General features: G+C 44.3%; 1 protein-coding gene across 1 annotated transcript in view; it reads right to left on the bottom strand.

The window, feature by feature from the left end:
• The window catches only part of LOC126188437 (glutamate-gated chloride channel-like), a 161,984-nt gene extending 143,083 nt beyond the window's left edge, over window positions 1–18,901 (bottom strand). Inside the window, exons 1-2 of the mRNA XM_049930043.1 lie at window positions 18,780–18,901; window positions 9,217–9,298 (exon numbers count right to left, since the gene is read on the bottom strand). Of these exons, the coding sequence (XP_049786000.1) occupies window positions 9,217–9,293 (77 nt within the window). The 5' untranslated portion in view covers window positions 9,294–9,298; window positions 18,780–18,901. The remainder of the gene's footprint in view (window positions 1–9,216; window positions 9,299–18,779) is intronic.
• Between the last annotated feature and the right edge of the window lie 1,465 nt (window positions 18,902–20,366).

The following is a 20,366-nucleotide window of genomic DNA, read 5'->3' as shown; positions in this document are numbered from 1 at the left end:
CAGAGACGTGTGGCCTTTGAAGAGCAGCTCGACCACTGTACCCAACTATTTTCAACTCCTTACGCACTGCCATTGTGCTAACTGGACTGCTCGTAGCACTTTGGAACTCACGAGTGCTTCCTACCCGCTGATCTCATGCGATTTTCTAGAATCATCTTCTGCAATGCTCGTCGGTCCAGTACATAAGGTCTTTTTCGTCATTATTTAGCTGTGGTTGTTCCACGTTTCCACTTCACAGTCACATATGCCAGCTTTCTACTTGCGCACCCATAGAACGATTGAAGCGTCTCTGATGCATTTCTTACTCAGGTGACGTTCAGTGACTGGTCCACGTTGTAAGTCACTGAACTCTCCTGACCAATCCACTCTGCTGTTACTGCTTCTCTACTGACACCACAGTAGTCCTCTCATTCTTTAAAATATGTTCCAAAACAACGCACATAAAAACGATATTCTTCCGGGGCTCATACCTCGGGTTCTGTTCGTGACAGAAAGGTATAGTCAAGCATTTTGGATAGCTCTTGGGCTAGAGACCATTCGCGTACCCAACAGAAGGATATTCCTACTCTCACTATTCTCCAGTACAGGATCAAAATATGAATATTACACACTTCCTCCTGCTTAGGATAAAGGAGCAAATAGAATGTTTCTCTTTGAATTAGATCTGATATACAGTGGACCTCGAGGGGCTTATGAAGGAACCGTTAGTTTGTGATCAGTTCCTTAGAAAACCCCAAAAATATTCTTTTTACCAAATTTTTCGTGCCAAAACCAAGCCGTGGATTCCAAGAAGGCTATCCACAGAAAATGGCTGTTAATTTTGTGACGTATTCCTAAGATCCCAATATCGAACCGTCCTGAAAATTTTCGTTATATCTCTACTAGTTTCTGAGATACAAAGTTCATATGTACCCTACTTGTACACGTAGCATAAGCACATAAAACACGATGTGAGGAGATATCGTAGTTTATAAAGTGACGCAGCATGGATAAATGCGTCGTAAAATGTCCGTTAGCATCAGAATGTTGAAGTACTGAAGTACAAGCAAAACTTCTGTGCACGTTACATTCCGTCTGAAGTGTACAATTAGTTTTGCGTTATTTCAGTATCAAAATTATACTGACCAATAAAATTCTTGTCATATCAGTAACAAGCGAACCAGCGGAAAAATGCTCCTATCGGAGCACAAAAAATGCAAATGTGGTCCTGTTCATAAAAAACTCTGACTGAAAAATGGGATACCTGGGACATCATTCTACCTTCCTCGGCACCTTTAAAATGTTTCCCAAACATAACCGCTTTATACTGAGGGAGAAGGAGACATTGGCTATGGGGAAAAGACGGGAAAGTCGGGGTGAGCTAGTTAGGGGAGCTTGTGGCAGTGATATATGAGTTGTATCTTAAAAAAGAGAGCGAATATTTTCGGATACCAAAATTTTTGGGAAAATTTTTAAAGGTGCTGTACGATAGTAGACAGTGGTTGTGGTATAGAAAGAGCCAAGGAGACAATGGCAGAGTGAGAGAAAGACATGGACACGGTGGACGTAGTTGACAGTGAGAGAACAGTGCTAGGAAAAGAGTGAAGGAGACAGTGCCAAGGGGGAGAGGGGGGAAAGAATACAGAGAAGGAGAAAGTGGAAGTGGGTGAGAGCCAGTGACAATGTGAGACAGAGTATATGACAATGACAACAAAGAAGAGAGAGATGGTGACAGCAAGAATAGACACAGGAGTGGAAAGGAACGAGTAAGATAGTTGAAGTAAGAAAGAGGAAGTGGAGACAGTGAGAGAAGATAGTAGTAGTAGGACAAAACGAAGGAGACCTTGGCTATGAGGTTAGAAACAGTGACTGTTAGAGAGGCACAAAGAGATAATGACAATAAGTTGGGCTGAATGAGAACGTGGGAATGGGCAAATGAGAGGGGATGCGTATGAGCGACTTATGGACTAGTGGGTGTGAGCGAGTTAAAGTTAGGACAGCTTGTGGCAGTGAGAGGTAAGATGCATCTTAGAAAGAGCGAGATTATATTGCATGCCAAAATTTTTGAGACAATTTTAAGAGTGCTGGGGAACGTAGATCATGAAATTTGGTAGCCCACCTTTCAGTCAGACTCTTTGAAACAGATACATACTGGACTATTTTGTGCTCCAAGAGAATCATTTATCCGCGTTCCCGCTCGCCGCATATGGCTGTGAATCCTGCAAGCTGGAACACACAGACACTCCCATCCGTAATAATCGACGGATCACAGTCACACACCTCGCTGCACGACTAGACGTCTTTGTGTTTGTACTGACACTGTCATTTCGGGTACCCAAAGGTACGTGCCTGCTGGTTTCCTCGACGTCTAACAGAAACCCACAAAGAGCAACGAAGGACTTACTGTGCGGAATTGCTTGCGCGTTACTAGGCTGATTTTTGTCGAACATCGTCATAGGTGATGAAACATGGGCTCATCATTTTTTGCCGGAAACAGAACGGTAATCAATGGAATAGCACCACACAAAATCCCCTCTGAAGAAAATGTCAAAGCCGCGCCCTAAGCCGGTAAAGTAATGGCGACAGTCGTCTAGGGCTCTGAAAAGGGTTATTCTGTTTCATGTCCTCCCTCACATCGCAACAATCAACCTGAAGCGTATTGTGCTGTCCTCGGGACAATGAAGAAACCCGTTCGGCGTGTTCGTCGACATGAAAATGGAAACGAGCTTCTCCTTCTCCATGGCAACACTTTACACAAGCCTGCGCACCCGAGAGGAACTCACAAAACTTCATTCGACTGTTCTTCCTCATCAACACTACAGCACGGATCTCGCACCTGCCGACTTGCATCAGTTTGGCCCAACGAACGATGGACTCCGCGAGAAGCAGTTCGTGAATGATGTGGACGTTATTGATGCAACAAGACGTTTACTCCGATGTCGACCTGTAGAGTGTTACCATGAGGGCATTGTAAGATGGCCCCAAAAGGTTGGGGAATAATATGGGGTATTGGAATCCTGAATAAAACAAAACTGCTTTCAGAAAAAATGCTGCATTACTTACTGAAGGCCTCTCTTTTATCAACACGGACTCTTCAATGTTCTTCAACAAATGGTGTAGCACTACTCACATAGCCACGTAATATGGGTAAGAGCAGTGGTCGCTAAAAGATCTAACGGACAGTGACAGGAGACAAGCGTCACTTCTTGTCGTCAGTAGTCGGTATCAAACTCGACAGGACTTGCATATGTCCAGCTCAACCAAGATCCGATCCAATATTGCCAAAGAAACCGTATTCACTGGACACATGAAGTCGGTATACCTCACGAAAAGCTATTGCTCACAATGGCACACGTGAAGTTGCGCTTCTTCAGTGCGTCAAACGACACAGAAACTGGACACTAGCTGACTGGACGCGTGTGGTGCGATACGACGAATCGTCATTCTGCCTGTTCTCAAGTGACGCAAGGCGTCGAGTGCTCCGACAGCGCGGTCAGGTGTTTAACCAGCAGTGTGTGGAGGGTATCTGGCTGGAAGAGGTTCTGTTGAGGTTTTGGGGGTGATATTCGTAGCATGACTTTCTTCCATTCATTCAGGTAGCCGTGAAAATGAAGGATGTGTATTTGAACATTCTCGATGGACAAGCGTCGTCCTTTATCCTACATGTTTACGGTGAATGAGTTCTGGGCACTCTCGTCTTCAAAGAAGATGACGACAGCCTTGTTCTTAGTGCTTCGTGGATCGATCCTTGTTTCAGTGGTAATCAGGGATTGCATCACATCTGAACTGCTAAGCTCAGTCAGCTCATCTTAATTCCATAAAAATATCTGAGACTATTTGGACTAGCGAGTCAAACATGTCAATCAATAACTCTGTGGTTTAGTAGGTCTGCGGACCCAATCGTGAAAATGTGGCTTTAGTTGGATATAGAATACGTGAAGAAACGTATATTAGCATGGTGTCTCCCGTGGAGGGTGAGACTAATTGTTTACTATAGTAGTTAAACAGAAGTTCCTTCTGAACTTGCAGCCATGAAGAATATAGCTGCCATATTTCCAACGTCGTGATTATTAAGATACTACCGCCGTTTTAACTTCACATGGTAGAACGTGTGACTAGCAACTGAGGAAATATTATAGGGTTAGGTGTCACTACAATGCCCAACACATGAAATATATTATTTTCTCCAACCTACTTGCGCCATTTCGATAAATTTTCATATAGATGAATGAAAGGGAACATCTCGAAGTGTCGCAGATCCAGAGTAATTTAGCGTCTAAAAACTTGTTTATTGATTGCCACGGAATATAGCTACACTCCTGGAAATGGAAAAAAGAACACATTGACACCGGTGTGTCAGACCCACCATACTTGCTCCGGACACTGCGAGAGGGCTGTACAAGCAATGATCACACGCACGGCACAGCGGACACACCAGGAACCGCGGTGTTGGCCGTCGAATGGCGCTAGCTGCGCAGCATTTGTGCACCGCCGCCGTCAGTGTCAGCCAGTTTGCCGTGGCATACGGAGCTCCATCGCAGTCTTTAACACTGGTAGCATGCCGCGACAGCGTGGACGTGAACCGTATGTGCAGTTGACGGACTTTGAGCGAGGGCGTATAGTGGGCATGCGGGAGGCCGGGTGGACGTACCGCCGAATTGCTCAACACGTGGGGCGTGAGGTCTCCACAGTACATCGACGTTGTCGCCAGTGGTCGGCGGAAGGTGCACGTGCCCGTCGACCTGGGACCGGACCGCAGCGACGCACGGATGCACGCCAAGACCGTAGGATCCTACGCAGTGCCGTAGGGGACCGCACCGCCACTTCCCAGCAAATTAGGGACACTGTTGCTCCTGGGGTATCGGCGAGGACCATTCGCAACCGTCTCCATGAAGCTGGGCTACGGTCCCGCACACCGTTAGGCCGTCTTCCGCTCACGCCCCAACATCGTGCAGCCGGCCTCCAGTGGTGTCGCGACAGGCGTGAATGGAGGGACGAATGGAGACGTGTCGTCTTCAGCGATGAGAGTCGCTTCTGCCTTGGTGCCAATGATGGTCGTATGCGTGTTTGGCGCCGTGCAGGTGAGCGCCACAATCAGGACTGCATACGACCGAGGCACACAGGGCCAACACCCGGCATCATGGTGTGGGGAGCGATCTCCTACACTGGCCGTACACCACTGGTGATCGTCGAGGGGACACTGAATAGTGCACGGTACATCCAAACCGTCATCGAACCCATCGTTCTACCATTCCTAGACCGGCAAGGGAACTTGCTATTCCAACAGGACAATGCACGTCCGCATGTATCCCGTGCCACCCAACGTGCTCTAGAAGGTGTAAGTCAACTACCCTGGCCAGCAAGATCTCCGGATCTGTCCCCCATTGAGCATGTTTGGGACTGGATGAAGCGTCGTCTCACGCGGTCTGCACGTCCAGCACGAACGCTGGTCCAGCTGAGGCGCCAGGTGGAAATGGCATGGCAAGCCGTTCCACAGGACTACATCCAGCATCTCTACGATCGTCTCCATGGGAGAATAGCAGCCTGCATTGCTGCGAAAGGTGGATATACACTGTACTAGTGCCGACATTGTGCATGCTCTGTTGCCTGTGTCTATGTGCCTGTGGTTCTGTCAGTGTGATCATGTGATGTATCTGACCCCAGGAATGTGTCAATAAAGTTTCCCCTTCCTGGGACAATGAATTCACGGTGTTCTTATTTCAATTTCCAGGAGTGTATATGTGAAGGGACCCCAGATGAGAGACAGACTCGGCTGGGAGATGGAGTTCAGAGTTAACTGCAGTCTGCTAGTTACAATCCAGTTTTGTAAAAAGAACTTCGAGACAGCCATAAATATACGATCGGATTTGCCTGAATTGATTTTGTTCCTTCAGTTGTAGTCCAGAAACTGACTGAAAATCACTGCAAAACAGTTCCCATTCAAAAGAATTACAAGTTTGTTAGTTTTTTGCAGACTTTTGAGTGTACTATAAATAATTCAGTAGTTCATAAGTTAAAATATATCTCTGTCATAGTGACACTAGGTATTTCAGCAACTTGAGCAGGCAGCGAAATTTAGCTTGCTTTCTATTGGCTGCCGCTGTCGTCCCCTCCCTACCAGGCCACTCTGTCGTAGTGATGTGCTACAAATGGCTCTGAGCACTATGGGACTTAACATCTAAGGTCATCAGTCCCCTAGAACTTATAATTAATTAAACCTAACTAACCTAAGGACAGCACACACATACATGCCCGAGGCAGGATTAGAACCTGCGACCGTAGCGGTCGCTCGGTTCCAGACTGAAGCGCCTAGAACCGCATGGCCACTACGGCCGGTTAGTGATGTGCCATGCACTGCAAGACCAAAATGCAACAATGGGGCCAGCACCTCAATGAAGCAGTTCTTCTGTACAAGTGCTGTGAGGCAAAAGAGCGGGACCACCTGATGCAGTGTCGCCTTCTGAATGAACGTTGCACACTACGAGACGTTAATTACGAGGTCACAGTGCACGTAATTTTCTGAAAAAGCTTGATTCAACGGAAACAGAAAAGAAATAAATTGCAGTCTATGTGGCATCATTATTACTACGACGTCAAAAACTGGTAGTATATAAAAATGGCTTTCTTTAAATATTTACAAAATAGTTTAAATAATAGTTTCTATGCAGTAACCGAAACAATTTTTTGAATCACTCCCCACCGTACTTCCTCTTTTCGAAGAGCCACATTACGTATGTGTTACCCAGTGCCTTACTAACGAAATACCAAGAATGGTCTGCATCGAAGCGAGAGGTAGCCACTCGCTGACCTACGCAGTTTCCTGCCTAGTGTTACACGACTGGCTCCTCAGAGAACCTGGAAGACATAAAGTGTGTTCAGGTTTGTTAACACTAGTGTTTAGGAACCGACGAATGGTCACTTTCAACAGGCTTTTGTTACTTGAAACTGCTAGCTTCCTTCAGCAACCAGCACTGGTGTAGTAACGTTGGTACGGCGGCCAAGTAGTTTACTAGTTTTTCGAACTGTACTGTGAAGATGGTAGAAACCATTACAGATGAAAATTCACAACCTTAAACAGAATTCATGGAATGGATGGACATTGCGGGAAAATTGATCGTTGGTGGGTGACCTCTTGGGCAAGCCTCTACTTCCCTAATAGTTCGTGGGTTGAAATACAACTCAGGAATTAAAATAATTCACCCGTAACCAACGTCCACTCAAATATGTGAACCAATGTATCGAGCCAATATTAACAGAACATTTACCATACAGAGAAAATTTATAACGATCCTTAAAGCTAGGAACATTCGTATGCTCTACATCTGTTTTTTTTATTATTTTTTTTGTTCTCATTGCTGGTTTCAGTCTGGAATTTAATAATTAGACAATTAATTACATGTCCTGTTTCTTTATTATAAAATGTGACAACATGTAAGATCATGTGTCACTCACACAGGTACTACTAAATATGGTAAATAAATATTATCTTGAAAGTTTTCCGAATTTTGTATTATAATGCGTTTGAATAGATAACTTGTATAGTTATATTTTTTCAAAGCTGCGATATAGTAGTTTACTCATCTCGTTGAGCAACGCAATTACTGATTCCAAATACCAAGCACAACATACTCGACATCAATGAAAATCAAAGACCTAATAAAAGAACGACGAGTGTTAGCTGTAAGAGCATTATCATGATGTACGTGAATACGGAACCTGAATTGACAGCGGCAACTACATTTAATTCACCAGTGCTATGTGAAATCAGTATTTCTGCTATTGATAGCATTGCTCCTGCATCGTTAACACATGGTACGGCTACAAACACCAGTACTTTGGTCACACTGCCATGACATGTAAGGTGCAGGTGGCATACGGGGAATGGGGCAAGTCCTCATCTAAGTTTTCAGGCAACTACAGAAACCGCTTATCTCTTGACAAAGTCGCTCACTGGTTAACAGTCTAACTCGCAGACGGGAGGACGGCAGTTCGAGTCTTCTTCCAGTCATCAACGTTTAGGTTTCTGGTGGTTATTGTAGATCGCTTATAGGATAAATGCTGCGAAGGTTCCCTTCAAAACGACCCGGCCGGTGTCCTTCCCCAGCACAAATTAGTGATCCGTCTCTAATGAACTCATAATCAATGTCAGGTTAAACCCTAATCCTCCTCTCGTTTAAAGGTACAGTGAGGTGTCAAACAGGTGTCAGGGGAAAACCGAAGGTTCCAATATCGATCAGGTGCAGAGAACCTGGGAACCTGTCGAGTAGCGAAGGCGAAACGACATCCAATTACCCATGAAAGCAAGAAGTGTTTGTGACATTACTTTCTCAACATCACTGACCGCTCCATTAAGTTAGCCACAATACGGAGAGTAATCAGGTAGATTCGTGTGCAACGTACCCATTCAACGTTTCATGCAATATGTAAGTACAATATAAACTAGAGAAACACAGCTCGCACCATGTCAAAATATCTATCCAGAGTGTTGGCCAGCATCTGAACAGTTTTCGCTTTCAAAAGAAGCGAGTTAGTACTGCCCATTCTCTATATAACAACTGAAGTCACGTGTGTCTGCGCTACATGGCATAGCAGTATTTAAGTGGGATCAAGGAAAAATAGTAATGTTAGCAGGAAAAGCAAATACTCATCTATATGCACGTGCTCAAGTACCTACAAAAATAGGAAAAAAACAATAAAAGATTTACATCATAATTCGTTTTTTTGTAGAGATCACTGAAAAATTAAATTGAATAATAAGTGTTTCAATAAATTTGTATTTGCCATCAGAGATAAATTGTTGTGGTACTAGTAATAATAAATCAAAAACCCAAGCAAAATAAATATTGCTGAAGTGATAACTAATGCAGAATAAGAGCAAGAAATACGCATTTATACTTACATTATGAACAATTACTTATTAAAGAAATCACATTCAGTTATATAGCACTAAACAATTAATGTGTATGTTACTTTTAACATTTTAGTGCATCTAACCTAATTTACTAGGACTGTATGACTATTGCAGTGAAACCTTGATTGTGCACTTCTTCTACTTCGTTCTTATTTCTACAGTTTTTACATAGCTCCTATCAGTTTATTAAAACAAAATGAAAACAGTGACCTGAGAGTAAAAACGCAACAGTATCTTCTTTGATTGACGAACAATACCCAACAGTATAATAAAATGATCACGTGATGTGTAATGTGTCAACAGCATGAATACATCTTGGCACTTACATGACTTGTGGCAGATTCACAGCTAACAGCACCAAAGCACAAAATCGCCACGACTTGCTGGGTGCTGCGCTCATCATGCTTTCTGTAAATGGAATCCATATTTTAATAGCTTGAAACTTAACATAAATAAAACTAACATTGCGAAATTTACATACTAAGTAACATAACCAGTGCAGCAATGGTCACGTTGTGTTGTAAGGGAAAATATACCTGATATGTATATTTTATTAATAGCAATTACTAATATGTAGACACCCTGCACAGCTTGACACTAACCAGACACGGGTGCTCAACCGAGTGAGGTGGCGCAGTGGTTAGCACACTGGACTGGCATTCGGGAGGAAGACGGTTCAAACTCGCTTCCGGCCGTCCTGAGTTACGTTTTCCGTTATTTTCCTAAATTGCTTTAGGCAAATGCCGGGGTGGTTCCTTTGAAAGGGCACGGCCAACTTCCTTCCACTCCCTTCCCTAATCCGATATGGCCGATGAGCTCGCTGTTATGGCCCCCTCCGCCAAATTAACCAATCAACGGGTGCTCAGATTTCCCCGCACAAAGCAACGTGAAGACAGGTCATGTGAAAGACTGTGCTTATGCTTTGTAGCCTCCACAACCTAGTCTAGCAACTTCAAACTCTGTGTTTATGAAGGGTTCACTCTCTTTCCTGTGTTACATCGTTCAGTAATTAGTTCGTTTAGAACTGGGTGTTTCAGGCATAAAAGGAAACTAACTCGGAATTTGTTAAATTAAAAGTGTAGAAAGCTGGCCAAAAATCTAAACCAAGAAAGTCGACTATTCAGGCCAAGAGTCGTTAACCGACAACTGGATCCTATAGGTATGAAGTCGAGTTCCATATGTAACGTTACACTGTCAGTGTGGATATGTAGATGTAAACTATAATCATCCGTATTCCTATTAAAGGTAGAAACTATCCTTAGATTACTTATTTTTCATTCGATGTATTTTTCAAGTGTACAGATATGTATTTAACATCTTATAGCTCTGCAGTTTTACTGGTTGTGATCAAATGTTAAGGGTTAAGACGCGCGTATGTCATTTAAGACGCAAATGTTTGATATGAAGTTCCCACTGTTTAGAAGTGCTCCGTGTGTTGTTTGTTGGTATTAAGGGCCACAACCCCCTCTCCCGGTTACTTTTTAAAGTCTGTCAGTGAGGTTTTTTATTTTAGTTAATTATCTTTGTCACGGAGGATGTAGGCAAACTACTTTCGTTCTAAATCTTTGCTAAAACAGCGTATTCGGGTCTTCTACAATATGCCCCGAAATTCATTGCCCACTTCGAGAAGGAAGACAACGAGGAATATTTGCTGCATACAAGCCCAAATGGAGGTGCCACCATATAAAGCGTCTGACGTTCAAATCGCTAAATATGAAAACACTGAAGTAAACGAAATAAGTGTCAAGGAATGTATAAAATTCTCTAAGTTGTGGCAAAAGACATACCTTTATACAGCCCTCATCGAGATTCGTACACACCCTGTTATAACTCAACAAAGCAAATTCCGATGTCAGCAGTGGCAGGGACTACGACGATCTCATGTTTAAGAACAACACAGTTCTAGATTGAACGAATAGCATGCATCGTTATCTTGCAGTGCCAAACAGAAACATGTAAGCGGAAAATGTCTTCGTGGACGTATCCGACGGCTTTCTTATATACTCGTTAAATGTATAACTGATGTCGAGAAAAGGGCAACATTACAGATGGTGAACGCCACGAAGCGTGGTTACAAAGCGTTACCCGGGTAAGATGAAGTGCACACAGCGAAACGTGACACACAATGCCGAGGAGAGAGTGTTTCAAGTACACGCATCAAAGAAGATGTAGGAGGAAGAAAGTTCTCAATATCATATTCCATTTATGGTAAATTCAAATTTGGTATTGGAGGAAAGTTCCGCAAGACTACGAAGAATATGAGGATACACTAATGCTGCAAAAAATTCATAATTTTTATCGCATAGATCTCAGTTTCGAGCTAAGCAAAGAAAGTTCAGGAAAGTTACTCTAAGAATGATACTCAGTTTAACAACCTGCCTCACTTAACGAGTTATCATATGTGAACGACGAAACTAGTTAGAGGAGCGCATTCCATGTTTATGAAGAAATGAAGTTTTGACGTTTCAAGTAGCAGTAATTTTTATTTGAACCATACGTGGAATGAAATACATTCCTCGATGGTTAGATCCCGGCGAAATGATAGTGTAGGAGGAGCATCGTGGAGCAAGATTGCCGCCCATCCTTTGATTTTTTAATAGACGTCAAGAGCCTGACAGCCCTTCACTTCCAAGGATTCAGTAGTGTAGACTGCAGGTTGCACTGTATCTGTCATTCTGTCATGAACACAATGGTGATGCCACCTGATCGGACATTTACTGATTAGATTAGATTAGATTTACTGTCATTCCAACTGATCAGCAGTGAGGAGGTCCTCCAGGATGTAGAACATCTCAGAGAAACAATAACACATGACAGATATTTCCAACTGAAACAAATAAGCTAATGTACGTTCCACAGGTCCCAGGTGAAATGATCGTCATTTTTTAATGAACACTATATGAAAGAATCATTTTACAAGCACCCATTTACTAAGATCGCATTAATGTACTGAATTTAAATTTTTATTTATTTATAAGGTAATAAACATATAATAGAACTACTACAATACTTATTTACAATTAACACATTACTGCACTGAAATGATGCAGAAGTTATATATATATACACTCCTGGAAATGGAAAAAAGAACACATTGACACCGGTGTGTCAGACCCACCATACTTGCTCCGGACACTGCGAGAGGGCTGTACAAGCAATGATCACACGCACGGCACAGCGGACACACCAGGAACCGCGGTGTTGGCCGTCGAATGGCGCTAGCTGCGCAGCATTTGTGCACCGCCGCCGTCAGTGTCAGCCAGTTTGCCGTGGCATACGGAGCTCCATCGCAGTCTTTAACACTGGTAGCATGCCGCGACAGCGTGGACGTGAACCGTATGTGCAGTTGACGGACTTTGAGCGAGGGCGTATAGTGGGCATGCGGGAGGCCGGGTGGACGTACCGCCGAATTGCTCAACACGTGGGGCGTGAGGTCTCCACAGTACATCGACGTTGTCGCCAGTGGTCGGCGGAAGGTGCACGTGCCCGTCGACCTGGGACCGGACCGCAGCGACGCACGGATGCACGCCAAGACCGTAGGATCCTACGCAGTGCCGTAGGGGACCGCACCGCCACTTCCCAGCAAATTAGGGACACTGTTGCTCCTGGGGTATCGGCGAGGACCATTCGCAACCGTCTCCATGAAGCTGGGCTACGGTCCCGCACACCGTTAGGCCGTCTTCCGCTCACGCCCCAACATCGTGCAGCCGGCCTCCAGTGGTGTCGCGACAGGCGTGAATGGAGGGACGAATGGAGACGTGTCGTCTTCAGCGATGAGAGTCGCTTCTGCCTTGGTGCCAATGATGGTCGTATGCGTGTTTGGCGCCGTGCAGGTGAGCGCCACAATCAGGACTGCATACGACCGAGGCACACAGGGCCAACACCCGGCATCATGGTGTGGGGAGCGATCTCCTACACTGGCCGTACACCACTGGTGATCGTCGAGGGGACACTGAATAGTGCACGGTACATCCAAACCGTCATCGAACCCATCGTTCTACCATTCCTAGACCGGCAAGGGAACTTGCTGTTCCAACAGGACAATGCACGTCCGCATGTATCCCGTGCCACCCAACGTGCTCTAGAAGGTGTAAGTCAACTACCCTGGCCAGCAAGATCTCCGAATCTGTCCCCCATTGAGCATGTTTGGGACTGGATGAAGCGTCGTCTCACGCGGTCTGCACGTCCAGCACGAACGCTGGTCCAACTGAGGCGCCAGGTGGAAATGGCATGGCAAGCCGTTCCACAGGACTACATCCAGCATCTCTACGATCGTCTCCATGGGAGAATAGCAGCCTGCATTGCTGCGAAAGGTGGATGTACACTGTACTAGTGCCGACATTGTGCATGCTCTGTTTGTGTCTATGTGCCTGTGGTTCTGTCAGTGTGATCATGTGATGTATCTGACCCCAGGAATGTGTCAATAAAGTTTCCCCTTCCTGGGACAATGAATTCACGGTGTTCTTATTTCAATTTCCAGGAGTGTATATATATATTATTGTTTTCAGTTGGTTCTGCTGAGAAATTCATCAATGGAGTAGAAGGAGCTGGCTACTAATAAATCCTTTAGGCTTCTATTAAACTGAATTTCATTGGTTGTTAAGCTTTTTATGGCTGCTGGCAAGTTGAATAATGCACACCTTTTTGTACAACAGTAAGTGACTTTAAATCCTTGTGAAGATTATTCTTATTTCTAGAATTGCCTTCTGAGACAATATTACTGGACAAAGCTAATCACACACCAGATCGTAGCGGGAAGTACCTTGGTCTCGTTATAAAATCGCATTTATAAATTAGTAGAATATTAGACTTCAGAATGAGAAAGAAAAACATCTCCAATTCGTGGCATCGGAATTACGCTACTGTTCAGACCAAAGACGTTAGGCGAATGTAATGTAATTGTGTTATACGCTCCAAGCGCTAGATCTTATTCCTTGATGGGGGAGAGGGTATCTGTTACCGTAAGAAGATGGTTTGTGTAAGGATAATTATTGGAAAAGAAAGACGTGATCTAGCTGAGCCTGTTGTGCCGTTAGTTGAATAATAAAAGTCGAATTATTCAGAAGAACTATAGATTGTTTGTATGAAGTGTTATAATAATATTGTACATTAGAATATTATTAATCTTTGGTAAGACATCGCAGTGCATCACTACGGAGGGTGAGCAGCCTGGGCGCCGCAGTCGAGTCTACAGCACACGGCCTACGCAAGACTGTTAGACTCCGCAAGGAGCTGCAAGTTCCTATACCTGAACCACATTGCACTGAGCGGAGGCCACCCACTGATTTACTAGCTGTCAATTTTCAGACGAATTTGGACAAATTTATTACACTACTGGCCATTAAAATTTATACACCAAGAAGAAATGCAGATGATAATCGGGTATTCATTGGACAAATATATTATACTAGAACTGACATGTGATTACATTTTCACGTGATTTGGGTGCGTAGATCCTGAGAAATCAGTACCCAGAACCACCACCTCTGGCCGTAATAACGGCCTTGATACGCCTCGGCATTGAGTCAAACAGAGCTTGGATGGCGTGTACAGGTACAGCTGCCCATGTAGCTTCAAGACGATGCCACAGTTGATCAAGAGTAGTGACTAGCGTATTGTGACGAGCCAGTTGCTCGGCCACCATTGACCAGACGTTTTCAGTTGGTGAGAGATCTGGAGAATGTGCTGGCCAGGGCAGCAGTTGAACATTTTCTGTATCCAGAAAGGCCCGTACAGGACCTGCCACATGAGGTCGTGCATTATCCTGCTGAAATGTAGGGTTTCGCAGGGATCGGATGAAGGGTAGAGCCACAGGGCGTAACAGATCTAAAATGTAACGTCCACTGCTCAAAGTTCCGTCAATGCGAACAAGAGATGACTGAGACGTGTAACCCATGGCACCCCATACCATCACGCCGGGTAATACGCGAGTATAGCGATGACGAATACACGCTTCCAATGTGCGTTCACCGCGATGTCGCCAAACACGGATGCGGCCATCATGATGCTGTAAACAGAACCTGGATTCGTGCGAAAAAATGACGTTTTGCCCTTCGTGCACCCAAGTTCGTCGTTGAGTACACCATCGTAGGCGAGGCGCTCCTCTCTGTGATGCAGCGTCAAGGGTAACTGCAGCCATGGTCTCCGAGCTGATAGTCCATGCTGCTGCAAACGTCGTCGAACTGTTTGTGCAGATGGTTGTTGTCTTGCATACGTCCCCATCTGTTGACTCAGGGATCGAGACGTGGCTGCACAATCCGTTACAGCCATGCGGATAAGCTGCATGTCATATCGACTGCTAGTGTTACGAGGTCGTTGGGATCCAGCACGGCGTTCCGTATTACCCTCCTGAACCCACCGATTCCATATTCTGCTAACAGTCATTGGATCTCGAGCAACGCGACCAGCAATGTCACGATACGATAAACCGCAATCGCGGTAGGCTACAGTCCGACCTTTATCAAAGTCGGAAACGTGATGATACGCATTTCTCCTCCTTACACGAGGCATCATAACAACGTTTCACCAGGCAACACCGGTCAACTGCTGTTTGTGTATGAGAAATCGGTTGGAGACCGAGCGAGGTGGCGCAGTGGTTAGCACACTGGACTCGCATTCGGGAGGATGACGGTTCAATCCCGTCTCCAGTCATCCTGATTTAGTTTTTCCGTGATTTCCCTAAATCGTTTCAGGCAAATGCCGGGATGGTTCCTTTCAAAGGGCACGACCGATTTCCTTCCCCATCCTTCCCTAACCCGAGCTAGCGCTCCGTCTCTAATGACCTCGTTGTCGACGGGACGTTAAACAACACTAACCTAACCTAACCTAAATCGGTTGGAAACTTTCCTCATGTCAGCACGTTGTAAGTGTCGCCACCGGCGCCAACCTAATCATTTGCAGATCACTGCATGTTCTTCCTGTCGGTTAAATTTCGCGTCTGTAGCACGTCATCTTCGTGATGTAGCAATTTTAATGGCCAGTAGTGTAGATACTGACTTAATACATTGTTGTAGGTTTTTCTGAGGAAAAGTGTCAGTAAAATCGAGGAGGTAGTATAACGTGAGTAGGTAGAGCGTGTTGCAGTTCAAAATAGTGTGTGTTGGTACGTCACAGTGCGGTCATAGACAGTGAGAGCAGAAAATGTTTTCGCGGGTAGCCACGACGGTGAGCGGGAGAAAGAAGAAACAGTGCTGAAGCAAAAGCTCCAGACTGTGCGAGCAAATTGTTAAAAATTAATTAAGTCGGTTGTGTACAGGTTATGTGGAGGGACACGATGCTGAGACGATTGGGATTCAGGTAATTACTCTAAAGAAGAAGAAGAAGAAGAAGGTGGATTTATACAATAAGTATCCTACTGCAGATGTGGGTAGATGTCCCATCGTGCAGCAGCTTTAGTGACGTAACGGACAACACAAAAACTTGCAACATTGCGAAAACTGACAAGTTTTATCGCACTGAACTGGACTTGCCCGAGATACATTGTTCTGTCTATGGCACTTTGTTTTAAAAGAAGTCAGAATAAGCAAGTCACCATGGGCGGACGGGACAATATATTTTCAGAAAAAGCTTACTGCATCAGATTCTTCCAAAAAAAATGAAACATCTGAATTAAAGCTGTCAGTCGTTTATTCAGACGAAACGTGGATTTGTAGACGTCACAATGAAACTCTATGTCTTGAAATTTATAGTGAGTTAACAGTATTGTCACACAAAGGCGCCAGTGTTTAATTGTTGTGCTATGCACGTATTTGCATGTAATCGTGTAGGGTTCAGCGCTCCACTTGAAGATTGCTAGAATTTGAGGCAAAACAAGCGCCGTAAAAATGTAAGAGGTACAGAGGCAAGCTAGTGGGCCTGGGCTTACAACAGTTCACTAATACCAGCGCGATGTCATCATAACGCGTCTGTGCTTAACATACAAAGGATAGCACCATACTTTAGAAGTGAAATTAAAAATTAAAATAACTCTCCCGAACTTCGTCAGTGTATGTTTACATACATTAATGTTAACATAACGGCTCAGAATGATCAAATGGATGTGTTAGGTAAACTATACGATCTTAAGAGAAAAATATGTGGCGCTGAACAATAAAATTTGAAAGCTAAAAATTAGTCAGAATATCATAATTAAAATATATAAGTCACAACTTGAACAGAGCAATATTCTGGCCAATATCCGCGTTTTTACGAAAAATAGAAGTCGCTAAATATTAGATTCACAAAGCTGAAAATTCGTATACAGCCTCAGTTCCATGTAAAACCATTAAATATGTGACACCAATAAGCTACTTCTGTCAGTTTTCATTTGGAACGAAAACGTCCTTATTCGTGGTAGATTAAGTATCATTTGCATTTTTAGTAGAAAGTTATGATTACGGCACTTGATTACATTCATGAAATAATACTGCTGAATCAAGTTTCAAAACTAAATTGTAAATAATAATGGGTACGAGGAATCTTAAACAGGCAGTTCAGATATCATGTTCTACTGTTGGTTCCGTTCAAAAAATTCTAGCCGGCAAAGTTTAAATGAAGTCGAATTAAAACTTTTTCAGGAACTTAAGAAAACTTAACTCTATCTATATACAAATCAAGAAGGTTGTAAATTGTTAAACGACAGAGTTATTAATTAACATGTTTCTGAGAAAGGGACCATTTATATACAGCTACCTGTGCATACGGCTGTTGATAGCAGATGTTCTATTTAGCGGTTCGCTGTGCTGCTATATAAATACAGCCAGAGAGGCAGTGAAAAGAGACACTTCGCACTGAGATATCAGTCTGTCCGCATCAGTCCAACGCCTGCGTGCGTTGTGCTTCAGATGACATCAGGGCTTAGCAGACTTGAATGCGTTTTCGGTAAATGTTGGAAGTGAGCTCGCGAGGACTGTACACTATCCACAATCGCTTAGATATCACGAAAGTATTTGTTTGTGTTCCGCCCATAAAGTTGACAAAACCGTGTGGCAAATGGCGAGATTATTTTCCACTTTTATATCGAGCGATGAACTTTTGGGATTAGAAGTCAGGGCGACGGACCATTTTACTTGTAACATCCCACAGATGTCGCATCTGCATTGTTAATAGTGTTGTTTCCGATAGAGACAGTTGTTAGAATACGAAGAGTTATATTTTGTACGTGTGAACTTTAGCAAAATATATCAATCAGTTAAAAATCAAAAAGTTTGTTTATGGATATAGGTCCTGATACTGCTGAGTAAATGGCAGGTAGGAACAATTTATTTCAGTGAGAACAAGGAGTGATGTGTACTGACAGACTGGAAGTTATCAGAATGTTCTCCATCGCTTTCCGGTTGACCGAAAAATTTGTAAACGGCGGAGGTAGATGTAAAGCACGCACAGTTAATTTAAGTGTCTTTTCTTGATGACATAATGAATATTTAACTTTTACCTACCACCCCACAAGTTTACATCGTTATCGCCCCCTACCCTCCATATTCCTTGGGCGTAAACACGACGGTGTTGCCACCTTGCCGAGGTCTTCCTTTCGCTTTGACATACTGCTTTTTCGCACATGATAATGTTTTCAAACAACGTCACAACCATCGCCGCTGTAAGAGTGCAGGCGCATAGCTCGTCAACGCTAGGACGGAAATTATGTGAACACCATTTAGCTGAACATGTTTTTTTACACAGATCTTTGAGCAAAATGATGTTTTCATTGGTCTTTTTAACTGTCATATACAGCTGTTGTATCTTTCTATCTGAATACCTGCATTACGTTACCAATTAGAGAAGCCGATTAGTTATAAATGTTAGACTGACAGATAACTGTAAGGGAGCTACAAATATTTGGATGCATGTGTTGACGAAACGCGAAAGCTGTGACAGGCAGGTAGGCGGGGGAATGGCGGTGTTCGGCACCTACCTGCTGTGTCTGGACAGCCGAGACGGCAGCGCCCAGCTCGCGTCTGCGTGTGTCTGCGGTGGACCCGCAGTGGGCACAGCCTCCAGCCGCCTCATAGCTGCCGGATGTGCCCCATCAGGGTCGGCTCGTCATTGGACGCGACCCACGCCCGGCTGCGCTCCTTTCACTTGTAGCTCCACCACTCACCCGCAATTTGCGACACCTATTAAGCACTTCAGCCCGATCTCGCAGTGACAACGGGTGTATATGTTTATACTGCGACTGTTTGTATTCCTGCGTAGTTCGTCTCTCTCTCTCTCTCTCTCTCTCTCTCTCTCCCTACCCCTCCCCCCCACCCCGCCCCCGTCTCTCTTACCGCTCCAATAAGTATCATGGTACACATGCATGGTACCTCCGTTTGGCAACGCGTAGTTACTGTCATTTGTTTTCTTATTGTCTTTTACTGGCCTGGTTGAATAGTCACTACATGAAAAAAGAAAGGGAGGGAGATTAATGTTTGATATCTTAATGTCCTTGGATTTTATCCTTAGGTCGCCTGCTACTGTCTGCTAAAGGCGTATGCACTATTTTCATTACACTTATAACATTCAATCGGCAATGACGTAACCACTTGTTCCGTCCTACTCACACCCCACTTGGCATCTTGTACTGACGGCAAAGGTATGGAGATCTTTCTCTTGCGGATGGTTGTTGGAAGCAGTCGTGGCCAGTATAATTAATACCTCCACCACTTTTCTGGACATACTCAAGCAAATCAAATTAAACTTCTTAATCCAGCTTCTTCCGATATTGGTCTGTGTTGTTTTGTGTGTGTGTGTGTGTGTGTGTGTGTGTGTGTGTGCGTGTTACTGTTACTTGGCTGAGAAGCCAACACTGCATATCGTCAGGGGACTTTTCTGACAAAACCTGCATTCTATTAGAACAGATTTTGTCTCTTCCTCTGTGTCTCTCTGTGTGTGTGTGTGTGTGTGTGTGTGTGTGTGTGGGTGGGTGGGTGGGTGGGTGGGTGGGTGGGTGGGTGGGTGTGTCGGTGGGTGGGTCGTAACTATGTCACCTCTATGGTTACTAAAGTAGTTACAACACACACACACACACACACACACACACACACAAATACACTGAAGAGTGAAAGAAATTGTTACACATGCCTATCATCGTGTAGGGCTTCCGCGAGCACACAGAAGTGCTGCAACACGACGTGGCATGGATTCGAATAATGTCTGAAGTAGTACTGAAGGGAATTGACTCGATGAATCCTGCAGGACCGTCCATAAATCCGTAAGGGCAGGACGGTGGTGGAGATTTCTTCTGAAAATCACGTTGCAAGGCATCCCAGATAAGCTCAATAATTTTCATATCTGGGGAGTGTGGTGGCCACCGGAAGCGTTTAAATTCAGAAGTGTGCTCCTGGATCCACTCTGTAGCAATTCTGGACGTGTGGGCTGTCCCATTGTGCTGCTGGAATTGCCCAAGTCCGTCGGAATGCACAATGGACATGAATGGATGCAGGTTATCAGACAGGATGCTTACGTACGTGTCACCTGTCATAGTCTTATCTAGACGTATTAGGGGTCTCATATCGTTCCA

The sequence above is a fragment of the Schistocerca cancellata genome, chromosome 1, assembly GCF_023864275.1.
Source record: "Schistocerca cancellata isolate TAMUIC-IGC-003103 chromosome 1, iqSchCanc2.1, whole genome shotgun sequence".
NCBI lineage: Eukaryota > Metazoa > Arthropoda > Insecta > Orthoptera > Acrididae > Schistocerca > Schistocerca cancellata.
The sequence above is the reverse complement of the archived record's forward strand: the minus strand, read 5'-3'. Positions and strand labels throughout refer to the sequence as shown.